Source organism: Manacus candei, unplaced genomic scaffold, assembly GCF_025592945.1.
Source record: "Manacus candei isolate 608988 ecotype Guabito, Panama unplaced genomic scaffold, ASM2559294v1 h1tg000509l, whole genome shotgun sequence".
NCBI lineage: Eukaryota > Metazoa > Chordata > Aves > Passeriformes > Pipridae > Manacus > Manacus candei.
The window spans coordinates 1-26,203 of NW_026138557.1; the positions used below are offsets into that span (position 1 = coordinate 1).

At 60.0% G+C, this 26,203-nt stretch overlaps 1 protein-coding gene across 1 annotated transcript; it reads left to right on the forward strand.

The window, feature by feature from the left end:
• Positions 1-181: 181 nt before the first annotated feature.
• LOC127465854 (MHC class II regulatory factor RFX1-like) lies at positions 182-26,203 on the forward strand (the record flags this gene model as incomplete). Its single annotated transcript, XM_051776383.1, is given in 23 exon segments — positions 182-378; positions 774-1,002; positions 1,115-1,206; positions 2,465-2,563; positions 4,268-4,407; positions 6,348-6,473; positions 6,476-6,531; positions 9,659-9,701; positions 9,703-9,779; positions 10,965-10,992; positions 10,994-11,048; positions 11,051-11,083; positions 11,213-11,260; positions 11,805-11,866; positions 11,868-11,885; positions 12,006-12,094; positions 14,278-14,429; positions 15,649-15,746; positions 17,213-17,362; positions 21,432-21,640; positions 23,844-23,997; positions 25,188-25,233; positions 26,118-26,203. Coding segments are annotated over 22 exon segments (2,082 nt in total), but the record flags the coding sequence as incomplete, so codon positions are not given.

Here is a 26,203-nt window from a genome sequence, read left to right on the forward strand (position 1 = left end):
CCCGCCTCTCCCCGCCCCCTCAGGAAGTGCTGACGGACGGGCGGCGCAGCCAATCGGCTGCGAGCGGGGCGGGGCACGCGCGGAGCGACGGGCCGCTTAGCCAATCGGCGCCGCGAGGCGCGGGGCGGCGGCCAATGGCGCGCGGGGGGCGGGAGCTGCGCGAGCGGCCCCGCCCCGCGCCGAGGCGGGTAGCAACAGTTGCCCCGGTGAGGGACCAGGGAGGCCGCCATAGCCACGGTCACCGTGGCGACCGCGCTCCGGCCCGGCCCGGCCGCCGCCGCCGCCGCCCCGCGCCTCGCCGGGCCCCGCCGGCAGCAGCAGCCGCGGCCCCGGCGGCGGGCGGAACCCCCGCGGGGTCCCGGCGGCGGCCGCGGGCAGGTGGGTGCGAGCGGCGGGTCCAAGATGGCGGCGGGGGGGGAGGTTGTGAGGGGAAGGGGGGAGGGGGGGAAGCGGGGCCCGGGCCCGGGCCGGGGCGTGGCCTGAGCGCGCGGCGCGGTGATTGGCGGGCGGCGGGAGCCAATGGGGGGCGCGCAGGGCGGGAGGGGCGTGGCCGCGCCGCGATGTCGCGTGGGCGGAGTGGTGACGTCATCGGGGATGTCCTCGCGGGGCGGAGCCTGGCGGTGACGCAATCGTGTTTGCCGGGCGTGTGACGTCATCCTCGGGCCGCGCTGACGTCACGCCCGTGGTTTTTTCCTTCCGCGCGCGCGCGCAACGCTGACGTCACCGCCTGCCCGTCGTGACGTCACTCGCGCCTTCCTCCCTCCCTCCCGCAGCCGTCGCCATGGCGACCCAGCCCTCCTACGTCACCGAGCTGACCGCCACGACGTCACAGCAGCCGCCGCAGCCGCCGCCGCAGGCCCCGCCCACCGCCGGCCCCGCCTCTTTCGGGGCGGAGCTCCCCGGAGGCCCCGCCCCCGCCGGGGCCCCCTCAGCGCCCCCCAGCGCCCCCCCCGCGGCCCCCCAGCCCCCCCCCCCAGCAGTTCATCGTGGTGACGGTGGCGGGTGAGACCCCCCAAAAAACAACCCCCCCTGACCCCCCCCGTGACCCCCCAAAAATTTGGGGGAGGGGGGCGCGGGGGGGCCTGACCCGAATCTGCTGCTTTTGTCCCCAAAGCAGAGGGGCTGCGACCCCCCCCCGAGGGCACCGAGGGCAGCCCCGCCCCCCCCGCGCCCCCCCAGCCCGGGCCCAGCCCGGGGGGGCCCCAGGTGGGAGAAAATGGGGGGAAACGGGGGGAAATCGGGTAAAAAAAAGGGGGGTGGGAATGGGGGAAAAATGGGGGAAAAAGGGGGGTGAAATTGGGTGGGGAGGGGGAAAAAAATGGGCAAAAAATGGGGAAAAAACGAGTAAAAAATGGGGAAAAAAGTGGGGTAAAATGGGGTGGGGAGGGGGCTAAAAATGGGTAAAAAATGGGCAAAAATTGGGCAAGAAATGGGCAAAATATTAGCAAAAAATGGGCAAAAAAGTGGGGGAAAATTGGGTGGGGAGGGGGGTAAAATGGGCAAAAAAATGAACAAAATATGGGCAAAAAAGTGGGGGAAAATTGGGTGGGGAGGGGGCTAAAATGGGCAAAAAATGGGCAAAAAATGGTGGAAAAAGTGGGTTAAAATTGGGTGGGGAGGGGGCTAAAATGGGTAAAAATTGGGCAAAAATGGGCAAAAAATGGGGAAAAAGTGAGGGGGCAAAAATGGGTAAAAAATGAGGAAAAAATGGGCAAAAAAGTGAGGGAAAGTTGGGTGGGGAGGGGCAAAAATGGGGAAAAAATGGGTAAAAAATGGGTTAAAAAATGGTGGAAAAAGTAGGTTAAAATTGGGTGGGGGAGGGGGCAAAAATGGGCAAAAAATGGGTGAAAAATGGGGGAAAAAGTGGGTTAAAATTGGGTGGGGAGGGGGCTAAAATTGACAAAAATTGGGTAAAAAATGGGCAAAAAAGTGGGGGAAAATTGGGTGGGGAGGAGTCTAAAATGGGAAAAAAATGGGGGGAAAATGGGGAAAAATTGGGCAAAAAATGAGCAAAAAATGGGGGAAAAACTGGGGGAAAATTGGATGGGGAGGGGGGGTAAGATGGGAAAAAATGGGGAAAAAATGGGCAAAAAAGTGGAGGAAAATTGGGTGGGGAGGGGGCTAAAATGGGCAAAAAAATGGGTAAAAATTGGGCAAAAAATGGGCAAAAAATGGGGAAAAAACTGGGGGAAAATTGGATGGGGAGGGGGGTAAAATGAGCAAAAAATGGGCAAAAAAAAGGGGGGAAATTCGGTGGGGAGGGGGCTAAAATGGGGAAAAAAATGGGTAAAAAATGGGCAAAAAAATGAGAAAAAAAATGGGGGAAAATTGGGTGGAGAGAGGGGGCAAAAATGGGCAAAAAAATAGGAAAAAATGGGTAAAAAAGTGGGGAAAAATGACCAAAAAAGTGGGTTAAAATTGGGTGGGGAGGGGGCTAAAATGCCCCCGTTTTTGCCCCCCCCAGGTGCAGCAGCTGCCCCCCGTGACCCACGTGTTCCCCCCCCCCCGCCCCCCGTGCCCTACGTGGAGGGGGGGGGACGGTTCCTACCCCCCCAACGGCCATGTGAGTGACCCCTCCCAAAAAGGGGGAACCCTCCCCCCCTTTACCCTCTTCCTGCACCCCCTTTCCCCCTCCCATATCACCCCAAAATCACCTCAAATTCACCCCAAAATCACCCCCAAAATTGCCCCAAAATTGCCTCAAAACCAACCCCAAAATTGCCTCAAAACCAACCCCAAAATTGCCTTAAAATCAACCCCAAAATTGCCCCAAAATCACCCCAAAATCACCTCAAAATCACCCCAAAATCACCTCAAAAACAACCCCAAAATCACCCCAAAATTGCCCCAAAATCGCCCCAAAATTGCCCCCAAACCAACCCCAAAATCACCCCAAAACCAACCCCAAAATCGCCCCAAAATTGCCCCCAAACCAACCCCAAAATCACCCCAAAACCAACCCCAAAATCGCCCCAAAAATTACCCCCAAACCAACCCCAAAATCGCCCCAAAATCACCCTCAAACCAACCCCAAAATCACCCCAAAATCGCCTCAAAATCAATCCAAAAATCACCTCAAAATCACCCCAAAATCACCCCAAAATTGCCCCCAAAAATCACCCCATTATCCCCCCCCCCGTGTTTTTGGGGTCCCTGTGCTTATGGGGTGTCCCCCCCCATATTTATAGAGTGTCCCCCCATATTTTTGGGGTCTGACCCCTCTATTTTAGTCTCTGACCCCCCTCTTTTATCTCTCTCCTCCCCCCCCGTGTTTTTGGGGTGTCCCCCCATATTTCTGGGATCCCCCCCCCCCCATTTTTTGGGGTCCGACCCCCCAATTTGGGGCTCTGACCCCCCCCTCTTTTCTCTCTCCCCCCCCCCCATATTTCTGGGGGTGTCCCCCCCGTGTTTTTGGGGTCCCTGTATTTATGGGGTGTCCCCCCCCCTATTTATGGGATCCCCCCCCCATATTTTTGGGGTCCGACCCCTCAATTTCGGGCTCTGACCCCCCCTCTTTTCTCTCTCCCCCCCCCGTGTTTTTGGGGTCCCCCCCTTTTTCCCTCCCTATTTATGGGGTCCCTGTGCTTGTGGGGTGTCCTCCCCCCCTATTTTTGGGGTCTGACCCCTCAATTTGGGGTCTGACCCCCCCCTCTTTTCTCTCTCCCCCCCCCCGTGTTTCTGGGGTCCCCCCCCTTCCCCCCCTCCGTGTTTTTGGGGGTCCCTGTATTTATGGGGTGTCCCCCCCCTATTTCTGGGATCCCCCCCCCCATATTTTTGGGGTCTGACCCCCCAGTTTGGGGTCTGACCCCCCCTCTTTTCTCTCTCCCCCCCCCATATTTCTGGGGTGTCCCCCCCCCATATTTTTGGGGTCCGACCCCCTCAATTTGGGGCTCTGACCCCCCCTCTTTTCTCTCTCCCCCCCCCATATTTCTGGGGTGTTCCCCCCCATATTTTTGGGGTCTGACCCCCCCTCTTTTCTCTCTCCCCCCCCCCGCAGCCGCTCGGGCTCGTTCCCGTTCCCGGAGCCGCCGCTTTTCGCCCCAACCTCGGGGGGGTTTTTACGACCCCCACCCCCCAGCGCCGGAGGGGGCGGGGGCCGCCGGGGGAGGGGGCGGGGGCCGGCCGGGGGTGGGGGAGGGGCTGTGCAGCCCAGCCCTCCCCGCCCCCTCCCCCCCCCTCCCAGCTCTCAACCCCCCCCCCCGTGTTCGCGGCGGGGGGGGGCGGGGCAGATTTTGGGCTCCGCCCCCTCCGCCGCTGCCCCGCCCAGCCGCGCAAGGAGGAGGAGGAGGAGGGGGCGGGGCCTCCGGGGGCCCCGCCCCCGCCGGCGCTTACGTCATCCAGGGGGGCTACATGGGGGCGGGGGGAGGGGCGGCCTTCGCCCACACCACCCGCGCCTCCCCCGCCACGGTGAGACCCCCCCCCCGGAAATGGGGGGGGGTGGGGGGGACCCCAAAAAAATATGGGGAGGGGGGGGGGCAAAAAATGGGGGGAGGTGGGGGGCAAAAAAATGGGGGGAGGTGGGGGGCAAAAAATGGGGAGGGGGGGAACCCAAAAAATGGGGGGAGGGGGGGGGCAAAAAATGGGGGGAGGGGGGACCCCAAAAATGGGGGGAGGGGGGGGGCAAAAAAATGGGGAGGGGGGGGGCCAAAAAATGGGGGAGGGGGGAACCCAAAAATGGGGGGAGGTGGGGGCAAAAAATGGGGGGAGGGGGACCCCAAAAATGGGGGGGAGGGGGGGGGCAAAAAATGGGGAGGGGGGGGGCAAAAAATGGGGGAGGGGGGGCCCCCAAAAAATGGGGCTGGGGAACCTAAAAATGGGGAGAAGGACCCCCAAAAATGGGGAGAGGGGGGGGGCAAAAAATGGGGGAGGGGGGGGTACCTCTCAAAATGGGGGGAGGGGGGACCCCAAAAAATGGGGGGGTGGGAGGGGCCTGGTGGGGGGAAAATTGGGGAACTGGGGGTTGGGGGGGATGGGAGGGGGCTTTGAGGGGGCGTTTGAGGGGGGTTTTGGGGTGGAGGGAGGTTTTGGGGGGGGGAAGTGAGGGGGTTTTGGGGTTGTATAAAACCGTTTTATGGGGCCTTAGGATATTTTGGGGGGCAGGTTGGAGGTTTTGGGGTGGTGTGAGGATGTTTTGAGATGGTGTGAGGTGGTTTTGGGGTACAAGTGAGAGATTTTGGGGTGGTATAAGTGTATTTTATGGAGTATTAGGATATTTTTGGGGGGCAGATGGGAGATTTTGGGGCGGTGTGAGGGGAGTTTGGGGTGGTATAAGGATGTTTTGGGGGGATGTGAGATGGTTTTGGGGGATGTGAGGTGGTTTTGGGGTACAAGTGAGAGATTTTGGGGTGGTATAAGAGCGTTTTACGGAGCATTAGGATATTTTAGGGTGCAGATGGGAGATTTTGGGGGCGGTGTGAGGAGGATTTGGGGTGGTATAAGGGATGTTTTGGGGGGGTGTGAGGTGGTTTTGGGGTGGTGTGAGGAGATTTTAGGGTGGTGTGAGGATGTCTTTTGGGGAGGTGTGAGGTGGTTTTGGGGTACAAGTGAGAGGTTTTGGGGTGGCTATAAGAATATTTTATGGAATATTAGGATATTTTGGGGGGCAGATGGGAGATTTTGGAGTGGTGTGAGGAGGTTTTGGGGTGGTATAAGGGTGTTTTGGGGGGATGTGAGGTGGTTTTGGGGTGGTGTGAGGAGATTTTAGGGTGGTATAAGGATGTTTTGGGGGGGTGTGAGACGGTTTTGGGGTACAAGTGAGAGATTTTGGGGTGGGTATAAGTGTATTTTATGGAGTATTAGCATATTTTAGGGTGCAGATGGGAGATTTTGGGGCGGTGTGAGGAGGTTTTGGGGTGGTATAAGGGTGTTTTGGGGGGATGTGAGGTGGTTTTGGGGGGATGTGAGGGTGGTTTTTGGGGTACAAGTGAGAGATTTTGGGGTGGTATAAGAGCGTTTTACAGAGCATTAGGATATTTTAGGGTGCAGATGGGAGATTTGGGGGTGGTATGAGGAGATTTTTGGGGTGGTATAAGGGTGTTTTGGGGGGATGTGAGGTGGTTTTGGGGTGGTGTGAGGAGATTTTAGGGTGGTATAAGGATGTTTTGGGGGGGTGTGAGACGGTTTTGGGGTACAAGTGAGAGATTTTGGGGTGGTATAAGAGTGTTTTATGGAGCATTAGAATATTTTAGGGTGCAGATGGGAGATTTTGGGGTGGTGTAAGAGGAGTTTAGGATGGTACAAATATCTTTTGGGGGTACGAGCACATTTTGAGGTGCAAAGAGGAGATTTTGGGGCACAACCAGAAGCTTTTGGTGCTCAGCTGACCCCTGTTTTTGCCCCCCAAAAAGGTGCAGTGGCTGCTGGACAATTATGAGACCGCCGAGGGGGTGAGTCTGCCCCGGAGTGCCCTGTACTGCCACTACCTGCTGCACTGCCAGGGCCACAAACTGGAGCCCGTCAACAGCCGCCTCCTTCGGCAAAACTCATCCGATCCGTCTTCATGGGGCTGCGCACGCGGCGCCTCGGCACCAGGTGGGACCAAAAACCCCCAAAATTGCCTTAAAATTGCCCCAAAATTGTCCCAAAATCGCCCCAAACTCGCCCCAAAACCGGCCACAAAATCGCCACGAAAATCACCCCCAAAATTGTCTCAAAATCGCCCCCAAAATCGACTCAAAACCAGCCCAAAATCACCCACAAATTCACTCTTTAAACCACCGCCCAAAATCACCCCAAAACCCACCTCAAAATCACCTCAAAACCCACCCCAAAATCACCCCCAAAATCGTCTCAAAAATGACCCCAAACTCACCCCAAAATCACCCCAAAATCACCTCAAAACCGACCCCAAAATCGCCTCAAAATCACCCCAAAATTACTCCAAAATTGCCTCAAAATCACCACAAAATCGCCCCAAAATCACTTCAAAACTGACCCCCAAAATCACCTCAGAATTGCCCCAAAAATCACCCTCAAAATCATCCCAAAATCACCCCAAAAACAACCCCAAAATCACCCCAAAATTGCCCCCAAACTCACCCCAAACTCATCCGATCCGTCTTCATGGGGCTGCGCACGCGGCGCCTCGGCACCAGGTGGGACCAAAAACCCCCCAAAATTGCCTTAAAATTGCCCCAAAATTGTCCCAAAATCGCCCCAAACTCGCCCCAAAAACCGGCCACAAAATCGCCACAAAATCACCCCCAAAATTGTCTCAAAATCGCCCCAAAATCGCCTCAAAACCAGCCCAAAATCACCCCAAATTCACTCTTTAAACCACCCCAAAATCACCCCAAAACCCACCTCAAAATCACCTCAAAACCCACCCCAAAATCACCCTAAACCCCACCCCAAAATCACCCCAAAATCGTCTCAAAAATGACCCCAAACTCACCCCCAAAATCACCCCAAAATTCACCTCAAAAACCGACCCCAAAATCGCCTCAAAATCACCCCAAAATTACTCCAAAATTACCTCAAAATCACCACAAAATCGCCCCAAAATCACTTCAAAACTGACCCCCAAAATCACCCTCAGAATTGCCCCAAAATCACCTCAAAATCATCCCCAAAATCACCCCAAAAACAACCCCAAAATCATCCCAAAATTGCCCCAAACTCACCCCAAACTCATCCGATCCGTCTTCATGGGGCTGCGCACGCGCGCGGCGCCTCGGCACCAGGTGGGACCAAAAACCCCCAAATTACCCCAAAAATTGTCCCAAAAATCGCCCTAAAGTTAGCCCAAAAATCACCTCAAAATCGACCCCCAAATCGGCTCAAAATCGCCCCAAAATCACCTTAAAAACCAACTCAAAATCACCCCAAAACCCAGCACAAAATCATCCCAAAATTGCCCCGAGACCAACTTCAAACTCACCCCAAACTTACCCCAAAATCATCCCAAAATCACCCCTAAAATTGCCTCAAAACCAACCCCAAATTAACCCTAAAATCACCCCAAAATTGCCCTGAAACCCACCCCCAAAATCACCACAAAATTGCCCCAAACTCACCACAAAATCACCTCGAAACTGACCCCAAAATCACACAAAACTCACGCCAAAATCTCCTCAAAACCGACCCAAAATCACCCCAAAATCATCACAAAACCGACCCCAAAATCACCCCAAACTCACACCCAAAATTGCCCCAAAACACAGCAAAAAGTCATCCCAAAATCATCCCAAAAGTCATCCCAAAATAACCCCAAAATTGCCCCAAAACCAACCCCAAAATCACCCCAAAATCACCCCAAAATTACCCCAAAATCCACCCCAAAATCCACCCCAACCCGCTTGTCTTGGCACCAAGTGGGACCAAAACCCCCAAAATTCACCCCAAAAACCCCCCAAAATAATCCTCCCAAAATAATCCTTAAAAATCACCTGCTCAGACCCAACCCCTCCAAAACACCCAAAATCACCCCAAAACTCATCCTAAACTCATCCCAAAATCACCCTAAAACCCACCCCAAAATTACCCCAAAACCCACCCCAAACTCACCCCAAACTCATCTGAAAACTCACCCCAAAAGCCACCCCAAAATCACTCCAAAATCTCCCCAAAATCGCCCCAAAATCACCCCAAAATTACCCCAAAACTCACCCCAAAATCAAACCAAAGCTCACCCCGAAATTCACCTCCAAATTACCCCAAAATCGCCTCAAAACTGACCCTAAAATCAACCCAAACTCACCCTAAAATCGCCTCAAAACTGACCCGAAATTCACCCCAAACTCAGCCAAAAATCATCCTTAAAACCAGCCCAAAATCATCCTTAAAATCACCCCAAAATTGCCCCAAAACCCACCCCAAAATCACCCCAAACCCCACCCCAAAATCACCCCAAAACCCACCCCAAAATCTCCCCAAAATTGCCTCAAAACTGACCCAAACTCACCCCAAAATCATCCTTAAAACCACCCCAAAATCATCCTTAAAATCACCCCAAAATCATCCTTAAAATCCCCCCAAAACCCAGCCCAAAATCACCTCAAAATCACCCCAAAATTGCTTCAAAAGTGACCCCAAAATCACGCCAAACTCACCCTAAAATCGCCTCAAAACCCATCCCAAAATTGCCCCAAAATCACCCCAAAATCGCCTCAAAACTGACCCTAAAATCACCCCAAAATTCACCCCAAACTCACCCCAAAATCACCCCAAAACCCACCCCAAAATCTCCCCAAAATTGCCTCAAAACTGACCCCAAACTCACCCCAAAATCATCCTTAAAACCACCCCAAAATCATCCTTAAAATCACCCCAAAATCATCCTTAAAATCCCCCCAAAACCCAGCCCAAAATCACCTCAAAATCACCCCAAAATTGCTTCAAAAGTGACCCCAAAATCACGCCAAACTCACCCTAAAATCGCCTCAAAACCCATCCCAAAATTGCCCCAAAATCACCCCAAAATCGCCTCAAAACTGACCCTAAAATCACCCCAAAATTCACCCAAACTCACCCCAAATCACCCAAAATCACCCCAAAATCCCCCCGAAAACCCCCCAAAATCCCCCCGAAAACCCCCCAAAATGCCCCAAAACCCCCCCGAAATCATCCCTAAAAATCTCTTGCTCGGCCCCAACCCCCCCAAACCCCCCCAAAACGCCCCCAAACCCCCCAAAATGCCCCAAAACCCCCTATTTTTTAGGGGGAACTCCAAGTACCACTATTATGGGCTGCGCATCAAGGCGGGGGTCGCCGCTCCTGCGGCTCGTCGAGGACCAGCAGCACCTGGCCATGCGCCAGCAGCCCTTCGCCCAGAAACAGCGGTGAGGGACCCCCAAAAACCCCCAAAATCACCCCAAAAACCCCCAAAATCACCCCCAAAACCCCCCTGGGACCCCCGAAAATCCCCCTGAGACCCCCAGACCCTCTCTGTGTCCCCCAATCCCCTCAGACCCTCCCTGTGTCTCCCATCATCTCCTGCAGCCCTTCGCCCAGAAACAGCGGTGAGGGACCCCCAAAAACCCCCAAAATCACCCCAAAAACCCCCCTGGGACACCCCAAAATCCTCCCCGGGGACCCCCGAAATCCCTGGGAAACCCCAAAATCTCTCCTGAGCCCCCTAAACCCTCCCCGAGCCTCCGACCACCTCCTGCAGCCCTTCGCCCAGAAACAGCGGTGAGGGACCCCCCAAAAACCCCCAAAATCACCCCAAAAACCCCCCTGGGAAACCCCAAAAAACCCCCCTGAGCCCCCCAAAAACCCCCCGAGCCCCCGAAATCCCTGGGAAACCCCAAAATCTCTCCTGAGCCCCCCAAAATCCTCCTGAGCCCCCTAAACCCTCTCCGAATCCTCAACCACCTCCTGCAGCCCTTCGCCCAGAAACAGCGCTGAGGGACCCTCAAAAACCCCCAAAATCACCCCAAAAACCCCCCTGGGACCCCCGAAATCCCCCTGAGCCCCCAAAATCCTCCTGAGCCCCCTAAACCTTCCCTGAGCCTCCGACCACCTCCTGCAGCCCTTCGCCCAGAAACAGCAGTGAGGGACCCCCAAAAACCCCCAAAATCACCCCCAAAACCCCCCTGGGACACCCCAAAAATCCCCCTGAGCCCCCCAAAAACCCTCCTGACCCCCTCTTGACCCTCCCCCGACCCCCCCCGTGCCCCCCCCAGGCTGAAGCCGGTGCAGAAGGTGGAAGGACGGGGGGGGTCACCAACGGGGTGTCGGCGGGTCCAGGCCCCCCAAAACCCCCCCAAAACCCCCCAAAAACCCCCAAAACCCCCCCTGACCCCCCCCCCCAAAATCCCCCCTGACCCCCCCGACCCCCCCGACCCCCCCCCGTTTGCCCCCCCCAGGCTGAAGCGGTGCAGAAGGTGGAAGGAGGGGGGTCACCAATGGGTGTGTGGGCGGGTCCAGGGCCCCCCAAAACCCCCCCAAATCCCCCCCAAAACCCCCCCAAAAACCCTCCTGCCCCCCCCAAAAACCCCCCTGACCCCCCCGTGCCCCCCCAGGCTGAAGCCGGTGCAGAAGGTGGAAGGAGGGGGGGTCCCACGGGGTGTCGGCGGGTCCGGCCCCCCCCGGCGTCCCTGACATCAGCGCCAAGTGCATCAGTACCAGCAGCAGTTCCTGGGTGAGCAAAAAACCCCAAAAACCCCCCCAGGGGGGTGTGAAGACCCCCCCCCCCGACCCCCCCAAAAAAACCCCCTGACCCCCCCTGACCCCCCCCAAAAACCCTCCTGACCCCCCTTGACCCCCCCAGACGCCTCCCGGACGCTGCCGGAGTTCCCCGAGCTGGACAAGGGGGGGGGTCCCCAAAACCCCCCCTCCCAATCCCCCCAAAACCCTCCTAAAACCCCCCCTGACGCCCCCAAACCCCCCTGATCTCCCACCTGACCCCCCCCAAAACCCTTCTGACCCCCCCAAAAACCCCCCTGACCCCGCCCTTTGCCCCCCCCCAGACGCCTCCCGGACGCTGCCGGAGTTCCCCAAGCTGGACAAGGGGGGTCCCCAAAACCCCCAAACCCCCCCTCCCAACCCCCCCAAAACCCCCCTAAAACCTCCCCGACCCCCCTTGACCCCTCTGACCCCCCCCAAAACCCCCCCCTGACCCCCCCAAAAACCCCCCTGACCCCCCCTTTGCCCCCCCAGACGCCTCCCGGACGCTGCCGGAGTTCCCTGAGCTGGACAAGGGGGGGTCCCCAAAACCCCCCAAACCCCCCCTGACCCCCCCAAAAACCCCCTGACCCCCAAAACCTCCTGACCCCCCCAAAACCTTCTGACCCCCCCAAAAAACCCTCCTGACCCCCTTTGCCCCCCCCAGACGCCTCCGGACGCTGCCGGAGTTCCCCGAGCTGACAAGGGGGGGGTCCCGGACGGCGCCGGCCCCGACGACCTGCGGGTCTTCCAGCAGCTCATACCGGGAGCACTGCGAGGTGGGGAACCCCCCCTGCACCCAAAAATGACCCCCGGTGGGTTTGGGGAACCCCCCCGGGGTTTGGGGAACCCCCCCTGACCCCCCCTGACCCCCCCCCCCACCCCTCCCCCAAAAAAAGGCCATCGTGGACGTGATGATCAACCTGCAGTTCTCGCTGGTGGAGACCCTCTGGAAGAGCTTCTGGCGCTGCAGTGGGGAGACAGAGGCGTGAGTTGGGGGGGGGGGTGGGATTTGGGGGGTCCTGGGGGGCACCCCGAGGGTTGGGAGGGGTCCTGGGGGGGTCCTGGGTGGGCACAGGGGGCATGGAGGGGGCACAGGGGGGTCTCGGCTTCTGGCGCTGCAGTGGGGAGATGGAGGCATGAGTTGGGGGGGGGTGGAATTTGGGGGTTGGGGGGGAGTTTTGGGGGGTCTTGGGGGGCACCCCGAGGGTTGGGAGGGGTCCCTGGGGGGGGTCCTGGGTGGGCACAGGGGGCACGGAGGGGGCACAGAGGGCACAGGCGACACATGGGACACAGGGGGGGTCTCAACTTCTGGCGCTGCAGTGGGGAGATGGAGGCGTGAGTTGGGGGGGGGGTGGGATTTGGGGGGCCTGGGGGGGCCTGGGGGGCACCCCGGGGGCTGGGGGGGGTCCTGGGTGGGCACAGGGGGGCATGGAGGGGGCACAGGGGGGGTCTCAGCTTCTGGCGCTGCAGTGGGGAGATGGAGGCATGAGTTGGGGGGGGGGTGGAATTTGGGGGGTTGGGGGGGAGTTTGGGGGGTCTTGGGGGGCACCCCGAGGGTTGGGGGGGGTCCTGGGGGGGTCCTGGGTTGGCACAGGGGGCACGGAGGGGGCACAGAGGGGTCTCAGCTTTTGGCGCTGCAGTGGGGAGATGGAGGCGTGAGTTGGGGGGGGGGTGGAATTTGGGGGGGCCTGGGGGGGCTGTGGGGGGTTTTGAGGGGTCTGGGGGGGCACCCAGGGACTGGGGGGGGTTCTGGGGGGCACCCCGGGGGCTGGGGGGGGGTCCTGGGTGGGCACAGGGGGCACGGAGGGGGCACAGAGAGCATCAGGGGGGTCTCGGCTTCTGGCACTGCAGTGGGGAGATGGAGGCGTGAGTTGGGGGGGGGTGGGATTTGGGGGGTCTTGGGGGGCTCCTCGAGGGTTGGGAGGGGTCCTGGGGGGGTCCTGTGTGGGCACAGGGGGCACGGAGGGGGCACAGAGGGCACAGGGTGGGCACAGAGGGCACAGGGGGGTCTCGGCTTTTGGCGCTGCAGTGGGGAGATGGAGGCGTGAGTTGGGGGGGATGGAATTTGGGGGGTTCTGGGGGGGCTCAGGGGGGTTTTGGGGGCTCCCGAGGGTTGGGAGGGGTCCTGGGGGGTCCTGGGTTGGCACAGGGGGCATGGAGGGGGCACAGAGGGCACAGGGGGGGTCTCGGCTTTTGGCGCTGCAGTGGGGAGATGGAGGAGTGAGTTGGGGGGAGGGTGGAATTTGGGGGGTCCTGGGGGTTGGTGGGGGAGTTTGGGGGGTCTTGGGGGGCACCCCGAGGGTTGGGGGGGGTCCTGGGGGGGTCCTGGGTGGGCACAGGGGGCACAGAGGGCACAGGGGGGGCACGGAGGGCACAGGGGGGTCTCAACTTCTGACACTGCAGTGGGGAGATGGAGGCGTGAGTTGGGGGGGGGTGGGATTTGGGGGGTCCTGGGGGGTCCTGGGGGGCACCCAGGGGCTGGGGGGGGGGTCCTGTGGGTGTCAGGGATGGGGTGGGTGTCCCCCCTCCACATTTTGGGTTGACCCTGGGGGTGTCAGGGATGGGATGGGGGTCCCCCCCTGTGTTTTGGGGTGACTCTGTGGGTGTCAGGGATGGGATTGGGGGGTCCCTGTGGGTGTCAGGGATGGGGTGAGGGTCCCCCCCCCATATTTTGGGGTGACCCTGTGGGTGTCAGGGGTGGGATTGGGGGGTCCCTGGGGGTGTCAGGAATGGGGTTGGGGTGACCCCGTGGCTGTCAGGGATGGGGTGGGGGTCTCAGGGACGGGATGGGGGTCTCAGGGACGGGCTGAGGGTCCCCCCCCCCCATATTTTGGGGTGACCCTGTGGGTGTCAGGAATGGGATGGGGGTCTCAGGGATGGGATGGGGGTCTCAGGGGTGGGCTGAGGGTCCCCCCCCCTCTTTTGGGGTGACCCCGTGGGTGTCAGGGATGGGATCGGGGGGTCCCTGTGGGTGTCAGGGATGGGATGGGGATCTCAGGGGTGGGCTGGGGGTCTCAGGGACAGGCTGAGTGCCCCCCCCCATATTTTGGGGTGACCCCATGGGTGTCAGGGATGGGATGGGGGTCTCAGGGGTGGGATGGGGGTCTCAGGGATGGGCTGAGTGCCCCCCCCCCATATTTTGGGGTGACCCCGTGCCCCCCTCCCCAGGCAGGAGGAGGCCGAGCGGCGCCTGCCCCGCCGGCGGCTCCTGGTGCTGGCCCGGCACGAGCCCGTCCTGCGCTGGGTGCGCGACTGCGACCACTGCCTGTACCAGGGGCTGGTGGAGATCCTGGTGCCCGACGTCCTGCGCCCCATCCCCAGTGAGAGACCACCCCCCAGAACCCACAGGGACCCCCCAGAACCCCCCAGAACCCACAGGGACCCCCCAGAACCCACAGGGACCCCCCAAAATCCACAGGGACCCCCCAGAACACACAGGGACATCCACAGCCCAACCACTGCCTGTGCCAGGGGCTGGTGGAGATCCTGGTGCCCGACGTCCTGCGCCCCATCCCCAGTGAGAGACCACCCCCCAGAACCCACAGGGACCCCCCAAAACCTGCAGGGACCCCCCAAAACCCACAGAGACACCCAGAGCCCCCCAGAGTCCCCTTAGAGCCACCCAGAGACATCCTCACCCTGTACCAGGGGCTGGTGGAGATCCTGGTGCCCGACGTCCTGCGCCCCATCCCCAGTGAGAGACCACCCCCCAAAACCCACAGGGAACCCCCAGAACCCACAGGGACCCCCCAAAACTCAGAGGGACCCAGAGCCATCCACAGCCCCCCCAAAACCAGGCCCAACCTCCCTCCCTCCCTCCAAACTCCCCCAAACCTTTCTAGGATGAACCCACAACCCCCAGACCCTCAAAACCTCCTGATGCCCCCCTGACAGCCCCCAGAGACCCCCCCAAAACCTGCAGGGACCCCCCAAAACCCACAGGGACCCCCAGAGCCACCCCCAGCCCCCCCAAACCAGGCCCAACCTCCCTCCCTCCCTCCAAACTCCCCCAAACCTTTCCAGGACAAACCTGCACCTCCCCCAGACCCTCCAAACCTCCTCGTGCCCCCCTGTGACCCCCCAAAACCCTTCTGTGACCCCCCAAAACCCCTCTGTGACCCCCCAAAACCCCCCTGGACCCCCAGAGCCACCCCCAGCCCCCCCAAACCAGGCCCAACCTCCCTCTCTCCCTCCAAACTCCCCCAAACCTTTCCAGGACAAACCTGCACCCCCCAGACCCTCCAAACCTTCTTGTGCCCCCCAAAACCCCTCTGTGACCCCCCAAAACCCCTCTGTGACCCCCCAAAGTCCCCCTGGACCCCCAGAGCCACCCCCAGCCCCCCCAAAACCAGGCCCAACCTCCCTCCAAACTCCCCCAAACCTTTCCAGGATGAACCCACAACCCCCCAGACCCTCCAAACCTTCTCATGCCCCCCAAAGACCCCCCAAAACCCCTCTGTGACCCCCCAAAACCCCTCTGTGACCCCCCAAAACCCCTCTGTGACCCCCAAACCCCCCCCTTTTCCCCCCAAAAAAAAGGTGCCTTGACCCAGGCCATCCGGAACTTCGCCAAGAGCCTGGAGAGCTGGTTGGGCAACGCCATGGTCAGCGTGCCCGAGGAGATGGTCCGGGTCAAGGTGGGCTTGGGGGGGCTTTTTGGGGGGGCTTTGGGGGTTTGGGGGGGCTTTGGGGGGGTCTGGGGGGTTTGGGAGGGTCTGGGGGGTTTGGGGGAGATGTGGGGTTTGGGGGGGATGTGGGGTTTGGGGGAGATGTGCCTGAGGAGATGGTCGGGGTCAAGGTGGGCTTGGGGGGGCTTTTTGGGGGGGCTTTGGGGGTCTGGGGGGTTTGGGGGGGCTGTGGGGTTTGGGGGAGATGTGGGGTTTGGGGGAGATGTGGGGTTTGGGGGGGATGTGGGGTTTGGGGTGTCTGTGCCTGCTTTGGGGGAGATGTGCCCAAGGGTCAAGGTGGGCTTTGGGGGGGTCAGGGGGGGCTTTGGGGGCTCAGGGGGGACTTTGGGAGGGTCAAGGGGGGCTTTAGGGGGTGGTCCTGGGGGTCTGTGGGGTTTGGGGGGCTGTGCCTGGTTTGGGGGGGCTGTGCTTGGTTTGGGAGTCCCTGGGGGGGGCTGTGCCTGGTTTTGGGGGGCCGGAGGAGATCTGTGAGGATCGGGAGGGCTGTGCCTGGTTTGGGGGGGCCATGGGGGGTCTGTGGGGTTTGGGGGGGCTCTGTGGGGTTTGGGGGGGCCGTACCTGCTCTGGGGTGTCCCTGGCATCCCAGGGGGGGCCACGAGGCATCCTGAGCCCCCCCTTTCCCCCCCCCCAGGCAGCAGCAGCCGGGTCTGTGGGGTTTGGGGGGCTGTGCCTGCTTTGGGGGGGTCCATGGGAGGGTCTGTGGGGCCATGGGGGGCTGTGCCTGGTTTGGGGGGGCTGTGCTTGGTTTGGGGGGGCCATGGGGGGTCTGTGAGGTTTGAGGGGGCCCTGGGGGGGCTGTGCCTGGTTTGGGGGGGCTGTGCCTGGTTTGGGGGGAGCTGTAGGGTTTGGGGGGGGCCGTACCTGCTTTGGGGGGGCCATGGGGTGTCTGTGGGGTTTGGGAGGGCTGTGCCTGGTTTGGGGGGTCCATGGGAGGGTCTGTGGGGCCATGGGGGGCTCTGTGGGGTTTGGGGGGGCTGTGCCTGGTTCTGGGGGGCCGGAGGAGATCTGTGAGGATCGGGAGGGCTGTGCCTGGTGTGGGGGAGCTGTGCTTGGTTTGGGGGGTCCATGGGAGGGTCTGGGGGGCCATGGGGGGCTCTCTGGGGTTTGGGGGGGCTGTGCCTGGTTCTGGGGGGCCGGAGGAGATCTCTGAGGATCGGGAGGGCTGTGCCTGGTTTGGGGGGGGCTGTGAGGGGTCCCTGGGGTTTGGGGGGGCCGTACCTGCTTTGGGAGGCCATGGGGTCACCACGAGGCATCCTGAGCCCCCCCTTTCCCCCCCCCAGGCAGCAGCAGCTGGGTCTGTGGGGTTTGGGAGGGCTGTACCTGCTCTGGGGGGGCCATACCTGCTCTGGGGTGTCCGTGGGGTGCCAGGGGGGGGCCACGAGGCATCCTGAGCCCCCCCTTTCCACCCCCCCCAGGCAGCAGCAGCCGGGGCCTTCGCGCAGACCCTGCGCAGGTACACGTCCCTCAACCACCTGGCGCAGGCGGCGCGGGCGGTGCTGCAGAACACGGCCCAGATCAGCCAGATGCTCAGCGACCTCAACAGGGTGGACTTCGCCAACGTGCAGGTGAGGGGCACCCCCAAAAACGGGGCTGGGGAGCCCCAAAAAATAGGCTGAGATAGCCCAAAAAACGGGGCTGAGATACGTCAAAAAATGGGGTTGAGATAACTCAAAAAATGGGCTGAGATAGCTCAAAAAATGGGGCTGGGGAACCCCAAAAAGGGGGCTGAGATACCTCAAAAAATAGGGCTGAGATAACTCAAAAAACGGGGCTGAGATACCCCCAAAAATAGGTTGAGATAGCCCAAAAAACGGGGCTGAGATAGCTCAAAAAATGGGGCTGAGATAACTCAAAAAATGGGGCTGAGGTAGCCCAAAAATGAGGCTGAGATAGCTCAAAAAATGGGGCTGAGGTACCTCAAAAAATGGGGTTGAGATAGCCCAAAAATGGGGCTGGGGAACCCCAAAAAGGGGGTTCAGATATCCAAAAAATGGGGTTGAGATAGCTCGAAAAATGGGGCTGAGATAGCCCAAAAATGGGGCTGAGATACCTCAAAAAATGGGGCTGAAATAGCCCAAAAAACGGGGCTGAGATACCTCAAAAAATGGGGCCGAGATAGCTCAAAAAATGGGGCTGAGATAGCCCAAAAATGGGGCTGAGATACGTCAAAAAACGGGGCTGAGATAACTCAAAAATGGGGCTGAGATAGCTCAAAAGTGGGGCTGAGATAGCTCAAAAACAGGGAGGAGATACTTCAAAAAACGGGGCTGAAATACCCCAAAAAAAGGGGCTGAGATACCTCAAAAAATGGGGCTGAGATACCCCAAAAATGGGGCTGAGATACCTCAAAAAATGAGGCTGAGATATCCCAAAAAATGGGGCTGAGATATCCCAAGAAATGGGGCTGAGATACGTCAAAAAATGGGGCTGAGATACCTCAAAAAATGGGGCTGAGATAGCCCAAAAATGGGGCTGAGATAGCTCAAAAAATGGGGCCGAGATAGCCCAAAAAATAGGCTGAGATACTTCGAAAAATGGGGCTGAGATAGCTCAAAAAATGGGGCTGAGATAGCCCAAAAACGGGGCTGAGATAGTCCAAAAATGGGGCTGAGATAGCTCAAAAATGGGGCTGAGATAGCTCAAAAATGGGGCTGAGATAGCTCAAAAAACGGGGCTGAGATACCCCAAAAAATGGGCTGAGATACCTCAAAAAATGGACTGAGATAGCCCAAAAATGGGGCTGAGATAGCTCAAAAAATGGGGCTGAAATAGCCCAAAAAATGGGGCTGAGATACCTCAAAAAATGAGGATGAGATAGCTCAAAAAACGGGGCTGAGATAACTCAAAAAATGGGGCTGAGATACGTCAAAAATGGGGTTGAGATACCTCAAAAAATGGGGCTGAGATAGCCCAAAAATGGGGCTGAGATAGCCCAAAAATGGGGCTGAGATAGCCCAAAAATGGGGCAGAAATACCTCAAAAAATGGGGCTGAGATAGCCCAAAAAATGGGGCTGAGATACCTCAAAAAATGGGGCTGAGATAGCCCAAAAATGGGGCTGAGATAGCCCAAAAATGGGGCAGAAATACCTCAAAAAATGGGGCTGAGATAGCCCAAAAAATGGGGCTGAGATACCTCAAAAAATGGGACTGGGGGACCACAAAAAACGGGGCTGGGGGAGCCCAAAAAATAAGGTTGGGGGACCCCAAAAAACAGGATTGGGGAACCCCAAAAAATGGGACTGGGGGACCCTAAAAAATGGGACTGGGGGACCACAAAAAACAAGGTTGGGGGAGCCCAAAAACAGGGTTGGGGGACCCCAAAAAATGGCACTGGGGCACCCCAAAAAACAGGATTGGGGCACCCCAAAAATGGGACTGGGGGACCACAAAAAACAGGATTGGGGATCCATCCCGATCCCGAATCCCTGTTTTCCAGGAGCAGGGGCTGTCAGGGGGATCCATCCCGATCCCAAATCCATATTTTCCAGGAGCAGGGGCAGCCTGGGTGGTACAGGAGGTTGTCAGGAGGATCCATCCCGATCCCAAATCCATATTTTCCAGGAGCAGGGGCAGCCTGGGTGGTGCAGGAGGTTGTCAGGGTGATCCATCCTGATCCCATATCCCGGTTTTCCAGGAGCAGGGGCAGTCTGGGTGGTTCCAGGGGCTCTCAGGGGGATCCATCCCGATCCCGTATCCATATTTTCCAGGAGCAGGGGCTGTCAGGGAGGGTCCATCCCGATCCTATATCCATATTTTCCAGGAGCAGGGGCTGTCAGGGTGATCCATCCCGATCCTATATCCCTGTTTTCCAGGAGCAGGCGGCCTGGGTGGTGCAGGAGGTTGTCGGGGGGATCCATCCCGATCCCGTATCCATATTTTCCAGGAGCAGGGGCAGCCTGGGTGGTGCAGGAGGTTGTCAGGGGGATCCATCCCGATCCCATATCCATATTTTCCAGGAGCAGGGGCTGTCAGGGTGATCCATCCTGATCCCATATCCATATTTTCCAGGAGCAGGGGCTGTCAGGGGGATCCATCCCGGTCCCTATATCCATATTTTCCAGGAGCAGGGGCAGCCTGGGTGTGCCAGGGGGAGGCACGAGCAGTTCAGGAGGTTGTCAGGAGGATCCATCCCGATCCTATATCCATATTTTCCAGGAGCAGGCGGCCTGGGTGTGCCGCTGCGAGGCGCGGGTGGTGCAGGAGGTTGTCGGGGGGGATCCATCCCGATCCCATATCCATATTTTCCAGGAGCAGGGGCAGCCTGGGTGGTGCAGGAGGTTGTCGGGGGGGATCCATCCCGATCCCATATCCCTGTTTTCCAGGAGCAGGCGGCCTGGGTGGTTCCAGGGGCTGTCAGGGGGATCCATCTCGATCCCTATATCCATATTTTCCAGGAGCAGGGGCAGCCTGGGTGGTTCAGAGGGTTGTCAGGGGGATCCATCCCGATCCCTATATCCATATTTTCCGGGAGCAGGGGCAGCCTGGGTGGTGCAGGAGGTTGTCAGGGGGATCCATCCCGATCCCAGATCCCAAATCCACATTTTCCAGGAGCAGGGGCAGCCTGGGTGGTTCCAGGGGCTGTCAGGGGGATCCATCCCGATCCCATATCCATATTTTCCAGGAGCATGTGCAGCCTGGGTGGTGCAGGAGGTTGTCAGGGGGATCCATCCCGATCCCAGATCCCAAATCCACATTTTCCAGGAGCAGGGGCAGCCTGGGTGGTTCCAGGGGCTGTCAGGGGGATCCATCCCGATCCCATATCCATATTTTCCAGGAGCAGGGGCAGCCTGGGTGGTTCAGGGGGCTGTCAGGGTGATCCATCCCGATCCTATATCCCTGTTTTCCAGGAGCAGGCGGCCTGGGTGGTGCAGGAGGTTGTCGGGGGGATCCATCCCGATCCCGTATCCATATTTTCCAGGAGCAGGGGCAGCCTGGGTGTGCCGGGGGGAGGCACGAGCAGTTCAGGAGGTTGTCGGGGTGATCCATCCCGATCCTATATCCATATTTTCCAGGAGCAGGCGGCCTGGGTGGTGCAGGAGGTTGTCAGGGGGATCCATCCCGATCCCATATCCATATTTTCCAGGAGCAGGGGCAGCCTGGCTGTGCCGCTGTGAGGCGCGGGTGGTGCAGGAGGTTGTCGGGAGGGTCCATCCCCATCCCTGCATCCCTGTTATCCCTGTTTTCCAGGAGCAGGGGCAGCCTGGGTGGTTCCAGGGGCTGTCGGGAAGGTCCATCCCCATCCCTGCATCCCTGTATCCACATTTTCCAGGAGCAGGGGCAGCCTGGGTGTGCCGGGGGGAGGCACGAGCAGTTCAGGAGGTTGTCGGGGTGATCCATCCCGATCCTATATCCATATTTTCCAGGAGCAGGGGCAGCCTGGGTGGTGCAGGAGGTTGTCAGGGGGATCCATCCCGATCCCATATCCATATTTTCCAGGAGCAGGGGCTGTCAGGGTGATCCATCCTGATCCCATATCCCTGTTTTCCAGGAGCAGGGGCTGTCAGGGGGATCCATCCCGATCCCATATCCATATTTTCCAGGAGCAGGCGGCCTGGGTGTGCCGCTGCGAGGCGCGGGTGGTGCAGGAGGTTGTCGGGGGGGATCCATCCCGATCCCATATCCATATTTTCCAGGAGCAGGCGGCCTGGGTGTGCCGCTGCGAGGCGCGGGTGGTGCAGCGCCTGGAGCAGGATTTCAAGGCCACGCTGGGCCAGCAGCACTCGCTGGAGCAGTGGGCGGCCTGGCTGGACGCCGTGGTGGGGAGGGTCCTGCGCCCCCACCTCGGCACCCCCGGCCTGCCCCGCGCCGCCAAACTCTTCCTGCTCAAGTGGTCCTTCTACAGGTGGGCGGTTCCCGAAAGCCCCCGGCCCCAAAAACACCCCCCGAGCCCCAAAAACCCACCCAGACACCCCCCTGACCCCACCTCAAGTGGTCCTTCTACAGGTGGGCGGTTCCCGAAAGCCCCCAGCCCCAAAAAGTCACCCCAAAAATCACCCAGTCCCAAAAAGTCACCCCAAAAATCCCCGAGCCCAAAAAACTCACCCCAGAAATCCCTGAGCCCCAAAAACCCACCCAAACACCCCCTGACCCCCAAAAAATCCCTGAGCCCCCCCAAACACCCCTGACCCCCCCAAAGCCACCTGAACACCCCCCAAAAATCCCCAAGCCCTAAAAACTCACCCAAAAATCCCCGAGCCCCAAAAACACCCCCTGACCCCCCAAAGCCACCTGAACACCCCCCAAAAATCCCTGAGCCCCAAAAACCCACCCAGACACCCCCCTGACCCCACCTCAAGTGGTCCTTCTACAGGTGGGCGGCCCCCAAAATCCCCCAGCCCCAGAAAGTCACCCCCGAAAAGCCCCCAGCCCCAAAAAGTCACCCTGAAAATCCCTGAGCCCCAAAAATCCCCGAGCCCTAAAAACTCACCCCGAAAATCCCGAGCCCCAAAAACACCCCCTGACCCCCCAAAGCCACCTGAACACCCCCCAAAAATCCCTGAGCCCCAAAAACCCACCCAGACACCCCCCTGACCCCACCTCAAGTGGTCCTTCTACAGGTGGGCGGCCCCCGAAAAGCCCCCAGCCCCAAAAAGTCACCCTGAAAAGCCCCCAGCCCCAAAAAGTCACCCCAAAATCCCTGAGCCCAAAAAACCTCACCCCAAAAATCCCCGAGCCCCAAAAACCCCACCCAGACAGCCCCCAAAAATCCCCGAGCCCCCCCAAACACCCCCTGACCCCCCAAACACCCTCTGACCCCCCAAACCCACCTGAACACCCCCCAAAAATCCCCGAGCCCCCCAAACACCCCCTGACCCCCCAAACACCCTCTGACCCCCCAAAACCACCTGAACAACCCCCAAAAATCCCCGAGCCCCAAAAACTCACCCCAGAAATCCCTGAGCCCCCCAAACACCCTCTGACCCCCCAAAGCACCTGAACACCCCCCAAAAATCCCTGAGCCCACAAACCCCACCCAAACACCCCCCAAAATCATTGGGACTCACTCCAAAACCCACGAAATTCACCCCAAAAACCATTAGGACTCACCCCAAAAAACCCGGAATTCCCCCTAAAATCCTTGAGACTCCCCCAAACCCCCGGAATTCCCCCCAAAAAACACGAGATTCCCCCCAAAAAACAAAGATTCACCCAAAAAAACCACGAGATTCACCCAAAAATCATCGGGATTCACCCCAAAAACCCCGTGATTCACCCCAAACCCCACGAGATTCACCCCAAAACGCCTGAATTCACCCCAGAAAACCAGTGATTCACCCAAAAATCATTGGGATTCACCCCAAAAATCCTGTGATTCACCCCAAAACCCCACGAGATTCACCCCAAAATCCTCAAGATTCACCCCCAAAACCCGCGAATTTCACCCCAAAATCCTTGAGACTCCCCCAAAACCCTCGGAATTCACCCCAAAATCCTTGGGACTCACCCTAAAATCCCCTGAATTCACCCCAAAAACCCCGTGATTCACCCAAAAAACCACGAGATTCACCCCAAAATCACTGAGACTCACCCCAAAATTATCGGGATTCACCCCAAAATCCTCGGAATTCCCCCCAAAATCCCCTGAATTCACCCCAAAAACCCCGTGATTCACCCAAAAAACCACGAGATTCACCCCAAAATCATTAGGACTCACCCCAAAAAAAAAAGGAATTCACCCAAAAAAAACACGGGATTCACCCCAAAACCCACGAGATTCCCCCCAAAATCCTTGAGACTCCCCCAAAAAAAAAACCGGAATTCACCCCAAAAAATGCAGAATTCCCCCCAAAACCCCCCTAAAATCCCCCAAACCCCCCCGAAATCCCCCCCAAACCCCCGGAATTCCCCCCAAACCCCACGAGATTCACCCCCAAAAACCCCGTTATTCACCCCAAAAATCATCGGGATTCACCCCAAAAACCCCGTGATTCACCCCAAAATCCCCGGAATTCCCCCCCAAAAATGCAGAATTGCCCCCCAAACCCCCCGAAATCCCCCCCAAAACCCCCCTAAAATCCCCCAAACCCCCCGAAATCCCCCCCCAGCTCGATGGTGATCCGGGACCTGACCCTGCGAAGCGCCGCCAGCTTCGGCTCCTTCCACCTCATCCGCCTCCTCTACGACGAGTACATGTACTACCTGGTGGAGCAGAGGGTGGCACGGGCACGGGGCACCTGCCCCATCGCCGTCATGGGCGAGGTGGGCACGGGGGGGGCAACGGGGGGGGCACCAGGAGGGGATTTGGGGGTGGGTTTGGGGTGGTTTTGGGGCGGGTTTGGGGGTCCCGGAGCTCACCTGTACTACCTGGTGGAGCAGAGGGTGGCACGGGCACGGGGCACCTGCCCCATCGCCGTCATGGGCGAGGTGGGCACGGGGGGGGCACGGGGGGGGCACCAGGAGGGGATTTGGGGTGGGTTTGGGGTGGTTTTGGGGCGGGTTTGGGGGTCCCGGAGCTCACCTGTACTACCTGGTGGAGCAGAGGGGTGGCACGGGCACGGGGCACCTGCCCCATCGCCGTCATGGGCGAGGTGGGCACGGGGGGGGGCACCAGGAGGGGATTGGGGGTGGGTTTGGGGGGGGTTTGGGGTGGGTTTGGGGCACTGGGAGGGAGCTCAGAGCAGGTTTGGGGGTCCCAGAGCTCACCTGTACTACCTGGGGGGCACCGGGGGGGGCACCAGGAGGGGGTTTTGGGGTGGGTTTGGGGGTGGTTTTGGGGTGGGTTTGGGGGTCCCGGAGCTCACCTGTACTACCTGGTGGAGCAGAGGGTGGCACGGGCAACGGGGCACCTGCCCCATCGCCGTCATGGGCGAGGTGGGCACGGGGGGGGCACCGGGGGGGGCACCAGGAGGGGATTTGGGGTGGGTTTGGGGGTCCCAGCCCTCACCTGTGTTACCTGGCCTGGGCACAGGGCAGATTTGGGGCGGGTTTGGGGGCACCAGGAGGGGCTCAGGGCAGGTTTGGGGGTCCCAGGGGGGCGTCATGGGCGAGGTGGGCACGGGGGGGGGCACCAAGAGGGGGGTTTGGGGGAGGTTTGGGGGGGTTTGGGGCGGGTTTGGGGCACCGGGAGGGGTCTCAGGGCAGGTTTGGGGCAGGTTTGGGGGTCCCAGGAGGGGGTTTGGGGGCACCGGGAGGGGTCTCAGGGCACGGGGGGGGCACCAGGAGGGGTCTGGGGGGATTTGGGGTGGATTTGGGGCACCAGGAGGGGTCTCAGGGCACGGGGGGGGGCACCGGGAGGGGTCTCAGGGCAGGTTTGGGGTGGGTTTGGGGGTCCCAGGGTGTTGTCATGGGTGAGGGGGGCACGGGGGGGGCACGGGGAGGGGTCTCAGGGTAGGTTTGGGGGTCCCACCCCCCTCCCTTCCCCCCTGACCCCCCCTTTGCCCCCCCCCCAGTTCGCCAACCTGACGAGCTCCCTCAACTCACTGGACCCCGACAAAGGTGGGTGCGACCCCCCCCCCCCTTTTTACCGACCCCCCCCCTTATCCCCTGACCCCCCCCCGACCCCCCCCAAAACCTGGGGGGTCCCCAAAGCTTGGTGTGACCCCCCAGACCCCCGTGTGACCCCCCCAGACCCCCGATATGACCCCCCAGACCTCGATGTGACCCCCCCAGACCCCCCCCCCGACCCCGATCTGACCCCCCCAGACCCCCCCAGACCTCAGTGTGACCCCCCCAGACCCCCCCCAGACCTCAGTGTGACCCCCCCAGATCCCAATATGACCCCCCCAGATCCCCCCAAACCTCATTGTGACCCCCCCGACCCCGCTGTGACCCCCCCAGACCCCGATATGACCCCCCAGACCTCAGTGTGACCCCCCCAGACCCCAATATGACCCCCCCAGCCCCCCCCCAGACCTCAGTGTGACCCCCCCAGACCCCGGTGTGACCCCCCCAGACCTCATTGTGACCCCCCCAGCCCCCCCCCCAGACCCCGATATGACCCCCCAGACCTCAGTGTGACACCCCCAGACCTCAGTGTGACCCCCCCAGACTTCACTGTGACCCCCCCAGACCCCGATCTGACCCCCCAGACCTCGATGTGACCCCCCCCAGACCCCCCCAGACCTCAGTGTGACCCCCCCAGACCCCGATATGACCCCCCAGACCCCCGTGTGACCCCCCTAGACCCCCCCCAGCCCCCCGTGTGACCCCCCCAAACCTCACTGTGACCCCCCCAGACCCCGGTGTGATCCCCCAGACCCCAATATGACCCCCCCAGACCTCGCTGTGACCCCCCCAGACCCCCCCAAACCTCGATGTGACCCCCCCCATTTTTTTTCCCCCTTTCCCCCCCCCCCCCCCCCCCAAAAAACCCCCCGCAGAGGAGGAGGAGGAGGAGGAAGAGGAGAGCGACGAGGAGCTGCCCCCCGAGCTGGGGCTCGTCGGGGGAGGGGGGTCGGCAGCGGGG